This window comes from Filicampus tigris, chromosome 7 (genome assembly GCF_054856515.1).
Source record: "Filicampus tigris isolate MCC_2025a chromosome 7, RoL_Ftig_1.0, whole genome shotgun sequence".
In the NCBI taxonomy this organism is placed as follows: domain Eukaryota; kingdom Metazoa; phylum Chordata; class Actinopteri; order Syngnathiformes; family Syngnathidae; genus Filicampus; species Filicampus tigris.
The window spans coordinates 9,409,451-9,419,651 of record NC_141223.1 but is presented as its reverse complement, the minus strand read 5'-3'; the positions used below and the strand labels follow the sequence as shown (position 1 = coordinate 9,419,651).

The window sequence follows — 10,201 nt, the reverse complement described above, 5'->3', positions numbered from 1 at the left end:
CACCTCTCTGTGGGTTTTGTAATGACAAATGAAGTTAGACTGTCGTTGACGTGTCTTCATCCCGTGAGGTGCAAACCATGCATTTTTCCATCCTATTTTTGACAACATCATGTACAAAATACAGTAATCCATTAATTCAAATTAGTCATCCTCGGAGTTGCTCTAACACTGTTGGTGTTTGCCACATCACACTAACAAGTGACGCTGACCGGGATGCCAGGTTGGCGTACATGAAAAAAAAAAATACCCTCTGTTTTCTTGCTTTCCTTCCTAAAAAGCCTGTGTTCAAATGCAAATTTAAAACTATAAACAGGATGACTTGTCAAATCATGAGGTCCAAGTCTAAATCAAGTAACTTGGATACCAAGTCAAGTCAAGTCTTTCCCGTGTTTTTTGCAAGCAAGTCACAAGTCTTAAAATAAGCAACTCGAGTCTGACTCGAGTCAAGTCATATGACTCGAGTCACTCATCTCTGGTAACCAATCAAGTTACACTGAGTCTTTGTGTAATCAATTGCAGGTTACGTTAATCCTGCCTCATATTGAAAGTGAACCAACCACATCTACAGTAGAAGGGTATTAATTGTATACACTATCCTCCAGCCATTGTTTTGATTTCCAACCACTGCAATTTAGCACTAAGGGACTTGTGCCTAAAACAAAAAAACACAACCAGTTTCACATTTTGATAGCTTTATTTCAAATTTGAAGATGAAGTATGGACACTGTGGTTTTCATAGTTTTTAACCAATGTGTTATTTTATCAAACAAGCAGACATGGAGTTATACAATCTGTATCAAAAGGCTCATTTAATAGTGATGAAGGCAACACAGTTGTGCTTCAAGCTGCAAAGAGAAAACAGCAATCAGATTATCACCATTTTGTTACCAACATTTGCACATTCATTTTGATCATTTACTAAATTAATTTTAGGCCATTTACACTTTTAAAAAGCCAATATTAATCAGAATGCAGTGTTTGGACTAGTCGGGGTGGATACGAGATATTGTGATGAAATATTTGGGGTTGAATTCCCCTTTGAGAAAATGATTTGCAGGTAACAAGTTTAAATAAGTTGATTTAGTAAGAAATGAGATTTCCATTACCTGTCTTACAATCGAAGTTGTAATTTGTCTCAGACTGATCACCTAAGAAACAAAAACAGGAAGAAGTGGTTGAAAAACAGCATCGACGCAGTCAAACAACATGTTCAACAGTCCAGCTGTAAGCCAGGTCGAGAGTGGGTGATTTACTTGTCTGGTAATAGTCGTAGATTTTGACCACGGCTGGTTTCAGGTCCTGCACTGGGATTTCCTGAATCAGCTCCAAGTTGTGGAATATTGGTATATCATTTGGAAGCTGTTAGATTAAAAATGGCAAAATGAAATCTCAAAAAAAAAAAAAAAAAAACAAATCATGCTCAGCCCTCATTACTCACAGACTCCAAATACACAAGCACACGATCTTCCTTCTGTTCCACACGATCAACCAGCAGAGCACCTCTGAGCTGTGAAGTGGAGACACGGGAGTGTCATTGAGACAAAACAATGCCATTGCTAAAGTGCTCCCCTACTAATTAGTTACTCACTCTCTGGAAAGACTTCGGGTCTACTTGAAACCCGGACAGCAGATTGATTTCCAGGATGACCATGTTTGTACCACTTTCCTTCCCACTGTATCTGTAGTAAAACCATAATTTTTTTAAAAAAATGACAGCATTATGCAGGCAAATTGATAAAGTGGACCTTAGCCCTGTTGAACTGGAGTCAAGCGTTTTTTGCTCCAACACATTTCAAATTTGTGATTTGAAAAAATACTTTTGGATTAAATCATTTTGGGATATTTGTAGGATTAATGCAGTTCTCTTGGTTGATCTTTATTGTCCCCAATATTATTCCCAACTGTCCAATCGTGATTTTGTATGGCAAGTTATACTGCCATTGCTACCTCTATTGACCACACAGTCCTGTCATTGGTTACATGGAAGTGACTTCTTACTGAGATTTCAGCTTCAGGTTGAGTTTAGGTCTGCCAGATGGGCTGGTGCAGTTAGCCACAGTCTGCACTGTGACACTGAGAGTAGTGAGCTCAGTGGGTGTAGGAATGTTGTAGAGAAGAGTCATCTAGCAGACAAGTATACAAAAAAAAAAAGGGGAAAAATGTCACTTAAATGTTTTTTTTTCTTTTATTTTAAACCAAAGTACTGCATTTGACTTTGCTTCCTGGCCACCCTGAAGAGGTACATCTAGGTAAATTCATATTGATCCAGGAAAGTCACACTATTATTTTAGATTTATATTTAACATGATGGCCAGACTAATGCTAAACACAGCGGTCTGACTACTGTACACAACTATTAATAAAAAACGTGTGCATCAATACACAGTGTCATGGCAATACAGTTGAATGTAATCTCAATTTGAAAACTCAAGACAGGAGAGGCTTAATCCGTCCGATAGCAATGCATAATATTGCCACTTTAAAATATAGTACATTCTTTGTCCACACCAGCTATAATGGCCAATTTGTTACCAGTTCTGCAACTGAGATGACACCAAGACGGGTGGTGTATTGACTTTGGTGATGAAAAAGGGGCACTCAAGAAGCAATTAGTTATTTTCACATTGGAAAATAAAACTGGTTTTCATTTCCAGAGCAAAAAAATTAAAGTGAGCTTGTTATTCAGGGCGACATCTTGAAACTGTATGCAATTAACCCATTAAAGCCTCTGGCTCAACATCTCCCCAAAACCTATGGTCGTCTTTGGAGTTACCCTTGAAAACCTGACGTTTCCCCAGAAATTCAACACCTACAAAATATCTCAGCCCCTGTAGCAGATAGAAACATAATTCCAAAAGGTTTTGAGACCTCATACATGTAACTTTCACACAAGCCTGAGTTTATAAATCTTTACTGTTTCAATCGAAAATGTAAAAATAAAGTGTCAATGCAAGAGAAGCACTACTTTATATAAAAAAAAAAAAAAAAAAAAAAAAAAAAAAAGAGTGGGAATTACCATCCTCTTTTCTGTTACAAAGACGTCAATATTTTCATTGTCTACAAACTTATATCCCTTTGACAGGTTCAAAGTCCACAATCTCGTTGTCTATGTCACTGCTGTTACTAATTTCGGCGCTCCCGTGATAGACCGCGTCTGCCATTACGACTCGTAAGAATTCCAGAACATCCTCCGCGGGATCACAACATTGTCACGTGTATATTCTGATTCATTTCATCGGTTAAGAGAAAGAGAATTTGATTTAAAAAAAAAAAAAAAAAAAAAAAAAGGGGGAAAAAAAACACAGACATACGCTGTCCAGGCTTTAAGGGTAGAAAGACGCAACAGCACTCCCGACTCTCGTGGTAGAAACGCGGTTATGCGCTCCCGGACTCAAAGGAAAGGTCAACCCAAACTTTTTTTTTTCCCCCCCTAAGAATATGTTCTATGCAGGCCCAGTAATTGAATTGAATTGAACTTCTGTCTACTGAAAATGACATCACAACTACTCAGGGCTCAGGTAACGACCAATCACGGCTCACCTGTTTTCTGAAGCTCAGCCATGATTGGTTGTTACCTGAGCAACTGCGATATATTAGTAACGCCAGTAACCAAGAGTACCATAAAGAACTCAAGTGTTCACTGACCTGCACTGAAGCGCATGCAGACCCCTTCACCTCCACACTGTACTTTCCTGTGAAATCCTTTAGCACCTCTTCCTGGTAGAGCAGTTTGTTATTCTGGTTGACTTCAAATGTCGTCTGGCCACTGGGAAATGATACAGTCACTGTGCTGGAACCCGCTGGACTGAATACCAGAGTGGAGTAATGAGACAGAGCCTGAAGGGCTGCCACTGTGTCCTACAACACATGTACACAGAAGATAAATGTCATCACAGATTACAAATCATGAAGTTTGATTGACAAGTAACGAAAAGGCCATTGTAATTTATTATTAGCTGACATTCAGGTCACCAATTTACACATAAAAAAATATAAATCCAGCCCCTGTTAGTTAGTCAACACTGTTACAAAAATTACCCATTGGTCATTAGAAATAATCTGTAAATACTTGCTCTTAAACATTTATATTGTATTCACGCTACCATCATATTTTTCTGGTTTGCATTACAGCCACAATGAGTATACAGTATATCCAAAGCCCATAAATCGACAGTTATGTTGCACACACTCAGTGGAGACAACAGCATGCGTACTGTGACAAGTCACACGTTTGCTCCAGATAACTCAATTTCCTTCAGGTTGTTTACGTGGGTACCTGAGTAGAAGCGTAGCCTCCATAATAGTTCTGCTGGCTTGTCAGCCATCTGACGATGCTGGAGGCATAACCCAGGTCTTCAGCAGTGGGAGAGGTGCCAAGTTTGGCCAGGAGGACATAGGAGGAGATCTCCACCGACAGAGACTGTGACGTCTCTGTTGACTTTTGGGACCAGTGAATGAAGCCATCTAAAAAAAAGAAAGAAAAAAGGGAGCGGTGGGTGGGGACACGTCAAACCAGTTAATTTTTACAGCACTCAAAGTTGGGATGAGTACAATTTACAATTCACTTTTTATGTAATTAAAATGTTACTGATCATTATAGTTATTGATTTTATGACAGTAAGAATTTCCCACTGGAACATCTTAAATGCACGCATTATGTCCTGTATGGAAAACCTCAAATCATGTTGACCTGCATCCTAGAAAGGATTGCGGTGGGTGTTTGAGCAAATCAATTGTGCAAGTTGCCATATAATTTCTACCAAACTACATAAAAAGATCGACGGAGTTCATAGAGTAAGAGTACTGTAGTTAAGATAAAACACCTTTTTGTATTTTAATGCTATCCAAGTGCTGCAGAAGCTGAGAGCGGGTCTCCTCATCTCCAGCCAAGGTAAAGACATAGGCCAGCAGAGCTGTTGTGTAAGTGTTGCTGTGGTCATTGACAGACTCCTTCAAGCAGGACAGGCTCTGGGTCACCGTGGCGTGCTGTAAGAGATTTGGGGAAGAGGGTGTCAATGATAATCTTGTCTATTAAATGATCCATTGGTCTTGAATTTGGTTTGAACAGATTTTAAAAATTGATCCTGAAGAACACAAAAAAGTAGCTTTTCCATGCAATTGAATTGACCTCTTTTTCTGACAGATCATGAGAAAACAAAAACAATTTGTGCTTTAGCATTACAAGTCCACAGACTGTCAAATTAGTCACTTATTCATTTGGCAAAGTTTGAAATGCAATAGGTGGAATTGCAAGTGGTACAGGTCATTGCATTTCCGCAAACACTAGGTATACTTTTTGGGTGCCAGTTGTATGGAGAGGAGCAAGCGACAATTCTCTCTCTCCAAATCTTGTCTCAATTTAAATGGATGGATTATTTTGGAATTGGGATTTTTGCCTAAAACGTGAAGCAATGTAATTTGCGACAGTTTGACACCTACTCACATTAACTGATTTACCCATCTCCAAGAATGCAGCAGTGATGTAAGCACTGTGAGTCACTTCATCAGAAACACCACCCTGGAGAGATGAAACATCACTACCGTACTTCATATACAATATTCAGAGCTCCAATACTGACAGGAAAAATACCAAAACAAAACAAACAAACAAACAAAACAATGTACCTTCATTCTGTTATTAAAAAGTTTTCCTGACATTTGGAAACAACCATTTTCTTTTTGCTTGCTTTCTAGCCAAGTCTCAGCTTCCTCGATATTGGACGGGTCAATGTAAATAAAAGACTTGGCTTTGGCAAAAGACCTCATCACAAAAGCAGTCAACCTGAGATGGATAGGAGGGAAAAAAAAAAAAAAAGAAAAAAAAAGTGGATGTTGCACTTAAATTTTCCATAAAATGCACTACAGTTTAACATTAAAAGGAAGAACATTTAAATCCATGCAAGTATACATTATTATCATGCAATTATAATATAATGGACAATAGAGTATTGTTCATGTTCTCACCAGGTATTCTCCATGCCAGTCCCAAAAGTGCTATACCCACCACTAGAATGTTTGTAGTTAAGTTGTCTCTGGTATCCTGAGGAACAAAAACATGTTTGTTTGTTCGTCCAAAACTCGCTGCGCTTTATAAGGTCATTTCATTTAAGCAGTGTCACAGTGCACACATGCCAAGATTTATGAGTGCAAAATATCACAGATTAAGTTATAGTTTGAGACAATTTAAAATTAAATATGGTGAAAGAAGTACTTTGACCTCAGTTACTTCAAGTTGGGGGGCATAAAGCTCATCATCTTGAGTCAAAATTTTGATTGCTTGAAGTTGTCTCACTGTACACGGTTTCTGCCATGAAATTGTTGCTAAAATTATTTTCCTAAATTCATTATGCTTGTAGGCAGGTCTTAATTTTCTTGAAATGGCAACTGTGCAGTTTTCAATAAAACATTTTTTGTCTTTGCGAACGGTTACAAATACAATTGTTTCAGAGGCAAGAAAAAAAAAAGACATGACAAAATTTGTCAATTGTGGAGAAGGAAGGGAGAAAAATGAGATAATCAGATTATCCAAAATTCTTTTTTGGTGGGGGCACTTGTCACATTGGTATTACTGATGTAATTTGTGCCTCTAAATTGAGGCGCTAGACTAGCTAGCTAGCTAGACTCTAGAGCCACCTTACAGTTTCTAGGTGAGCAATATGCTTACCGAACTTCTTCCAGACGGAACCAAAGCAACTAGATGGCCACAAATGAGGATTTTACATGCATATTATGGCCACACTTACAGTATTTGTAGCCCTGTTTTATCTGTGGCTCCATAAATATCTGCTGTGTAAGAAGCCAGCGGCATTCAGGTCGGGAAAAACACTTTCAGCTATATACATGAGTTACATAGGAAATAGTTTTTCAAACTCTTGTTCCATGTGCACCACTTAACTTTAAGGACATCCCCCTCCAAAAGGTGTCTGCACATGCCTGATCCACAGTTTAACCTCAATTCCACAAAAATCAACCAAATTTGATTGGTTTATGCCCACCCCCAGGGATTATGAGCAAAGGTCAATAAATAGGCACGTGCATAGAAAGAAAGTCAGGTTCATACAAAAGTCTACCAGCAACTCACCACTGGTCAGGAAATTGAGAGACTTTTGCTCGATGGCAGGAGTCAGTTGCTGTGTGTCTTTAAGGTACTGCTGTATGTAAATATTTGGGGCAAACAGTGCCATGTTCTGCTCTCCACAGCCGTATGGCATCCTCAACAGGCCATCAATGTTCTTCAAAGCCCGGCCCAAAATGTCACCTGCATAAAAACATGGACTCAGTCACTTATTTAGCATACTGTTGAGATCATTAATGTTACTATGTGTCCAATATTGAATACTGTATTTCCAAATGATTAGTAAATGTTCTGCCACCGAACCCATTTGCAAACATTTGATTTCTATGCAAGGCTGGGATTGTATTATATACTGCACGCATGATGCGAATGTACACTGAGGTATAACAATAGTAATTAAGAACAAATCGGTTAATTAAAAACAAGGTTTACCTAGGACAGATATTACACCACGTGCTGAGCCTTCAATTGCATTTTCAGGGAGCTTCAATTCCGTTTCCTCCTTCAGACTGCTTCCTGTTGTACAGATCGATAATTCAGCTCAGAAAGATACACCAGAAGTAAAATGTTAGCTTGATTTATGGACTTCAGTACATCAAGGTCATATTAGCTATGAAGATACAAAAACTGCAATTCACCCCTCAAAATAAAAAAAACACATTAGCACTCCCCAAAATACATCACGTGTTGCCATAACATCGATATGCGCATACCTGTCCTATAGACCAGTGTTTCTCAACCTTTGAGCCAAGGCAACTATTTCACATTGGAAAAACGATTCACAAAAAGTGGTTATGCAGGGTTATTATGTACCTTCTGTCGTCTAGTGGAAGAACACTTTGTTTTGCCTGTTACTGTACGTGGTTGACAAACACATTAACAAAACTTTTTTTTTTTTTTTTTTTTTTAAATTAGAAATATTTTTTGTCAAAATAATTGACATTTGATAATTTAACGTGGCACACCTGATGATCTCGCACGGCACACCAGTGTGCCACAGCACACCGAATAACCGCTACAGACTAATAAGGTACATCTTAAAATATCCTCTCCCCTTCAAAACTGGAACGGTGAGAACAATGCCTGAAAACCTCCATCAAATATACTGTTCACAGGTCACCAATTTTCTAATCTAATGATATAAATGACCATAGTCTGCAATAAAATGCAACCAACCTTGAGGGCAGAGTAGCAAGTTGTGGGTCTTTGTCACTTCTGATCCCTCAGCCTTTGAAGGAAACCACAAAGATATCCATTTTCTACTATCTGAGGTTTGGAAGAAAAGTAGCCAATCTTATCTAAAAAAAAAAAAAAAGAAAGAAAAAAAAAAAAAGGGAAATTGACTGACCTTCACAATGAGAGGCCGTGTGACCACGTCGATGCGGCCTCTTTCTGGCACAGTCACAATCTCATTGTCACAAGAAGCATGGGATTGCACAGCTTCAGCGGTCACAGTCACATTGACAACCCCTAAAAAGAACAACCAAATATGAAAATTGGCGCATCAAACTCAAATCTAAAAGTAGAGATTCTCTGTCGATGCAAAGTCCTCACCTAATGTTGTGGGGCTCATAGTCCATCGGAAGGTCTTGCGCTCATTGCCGCATAGACAGGTATTGTACTGGTCACCGGAAAGGGGGGTGAGGATATAATCCACGGAGGGAGTTGGAGTCACACTGACCTATCGCCACAAATATTAAACGGTTGAAGATTAAATGGGAACAACTGTTAATGTGAAACATCTACTGTATTAAATCATTAAAATAATGACGCTTCTGTATCATGGACAGTATTTGAGGCACTGTTAAGGGGGTCTGATCTTGTTGCCTCACAAATGGATCTTTGTCTCTTATTGAGTGAGACGCCTGGGAACACTTTCTCCCAAAAGCAACAGGCGACATCGCTGCAAGACAGTTGCCACCCACACAAGCTGACATTCCTTAAGCGAGAAAAAAACCCCCAAATCTATGCATATGTCAATGGATGGCTAAAATAAACAAAAAGTAAGATTAGCATTTTCTTTAGCATTTGGGCACACCAAATACACTCGTTCTCATCTTAAGGATTTACTACCGTCGCCAGGTGCAATGCGACCAAAACAGCTCTTGGGTAAAGTTTGTCGTTACCATGATGCATTTGGACAGGAAGTTGAAGGTGGTGGCTTTCAGCTCAAAGTGCTCCCCACGTTTGATGGAGTACGGCAGAGTGAGCTCAAGGAAGAAAGGCTGGAAGACCGTTAACTTTTGACGAGGAGCCAAGCCAAAACCCTGAGAGGACAGGCAGAAAGTCTCCGTTTCCCATGTGGTGATGGTGTCTGGGGCAGTTAGGGACACATCCTTCGTGCCAGAATTTCTGAAAATTAACCAAAAGAAAAAACAAAACACCAACTCTAAATTACATTGTGGGATTTAAAGCCAACACAAAGATTTGTGCTCACAAAGTACAATTACAAAATGAAATCCGAAACCTTAAGAGGAAAACAAAATCCAAAAGAAAACTTGATACTCTGTGCTAAATGTTTTCACTTTCAGGCAGGAAATATGAAGAACAGCTGACGTCTGGTGAAAATTGTCACATTTGTCTGCGATTTACTTTACGTCTGCAAAACTACTAGGTACATAATATTAAAGAGTCATCTTGAATCTGAATAACCAGTGTAAAGTGAACCTCCATTCTTTCAGCGGTTGTTTGCAAACCAAACATTGTTTCTAAAATGCAAATTGAATCCGCTGCAGCATCAAACAGTGGTTCCCGACCACTTTGTTGGGTGCCATACTGCGGGCTAATTTAGAGCAAACAACTAAAAGATGTATATTGCCGTGTCTCCTGATGACACAGGACCCATTGATACCCTTTTAAATTGCATTTTAGATATCAAGTCATGGATGGCAGATAATTTCCTACAGCTCAATCAGGACAAGACTGAGGTTTTAGTTATCGGTCCCGAAGGTCAGAGAGAGAAGCTTTTACCAAAATTACACATTTTTAATCCCTCACATTGTGTGAAGAACCTTGGCATCATTTTTTGACTCTGAGCCCAGTTTTATTCCTCATATTAAAAATGTAACCAAGATTGGTTTTTATCACCTTAAGAATATCGCCAGAGTCCGCCCGTTTCTCTCTCAG

General features: G+C 39.0%; 1 protein-coding gene across 3 annotated transcripts in view; it reads right to left on the bottom strand.

Moving 5' to 3' along the window:
* Positions 1-675: 675 nt before the first annotated feature.
* LOC147144705 (alpha-2-macroglobulin-like) overlaps positions 676-10,201 on the bottom strand; it is a 22,571-nt gene continuing 13,045 nt past the window's right edge. For all 3 annotated transcript variants that reach the window (XM_086036336.1, XM_086036335.1, XM_086036337.1), the window contains exons 20-37: positions 9,202-9,427; positions 8,630-8,756; positions 8,424-8,545; positions 8,252-8,303; positions 7,508-7,591; positions 7,082-7,258; positions 5,965-6,040; positions 5,626-5,782; positions 5,444-5,518; positions 4,824-4,986; positions 4,277-4,464; positions 3,646-3,858; positions 1,999-2,123; positions 1,589-1,679; positions 1,439-1,507; positions 1,254-1,359; positions 1,107-1,148; positions 676-845 (exon numbers count right to left, since the gene is read on the bottom strand). In XM_086036336.1, coding sequence (XP_085892462.1) covers positions 841-845; positions 1,107-1,148; positions 1,254-1,359; positions 1,439-1,507; positions 1,589-1,679; positions 1,999-2,123; positions 3,646-3,858; positions 4,277-4,464; positions 4,824-4,986; positions 5,444-5,518; positions 5,626-5,782; positions 5,965-6,040; positions 7,082-7,258; positions 7,508-7,591; positions 8,252-8,303; positions 8,424-8,545; positions 8,630-8,756; positions 9,202-9,427 — 2,098 coding nt within the window. In that variant the 3' untranslated portion in view covers positions 676-840. The remainder of the gene's footprint in view (positions 846-1,106; positions 1,149-1,253; positions 1,360-1,438; positions 1,508-1,588; positions 1,680-1,998; positions 2,124-3,645; positions 3,859-4,276; positions 4,465-4,823; positions 4,987-5,443; positions 5,519-5,625; positions 5,783-5,964; positions 6,041-7,081; positions 7,259-7,507; positions 7,592-8,251; positions 8,304-8,423; positions 8,546-8,629; positions 8,757-9,201; positions 9,428-10,201) is intronic.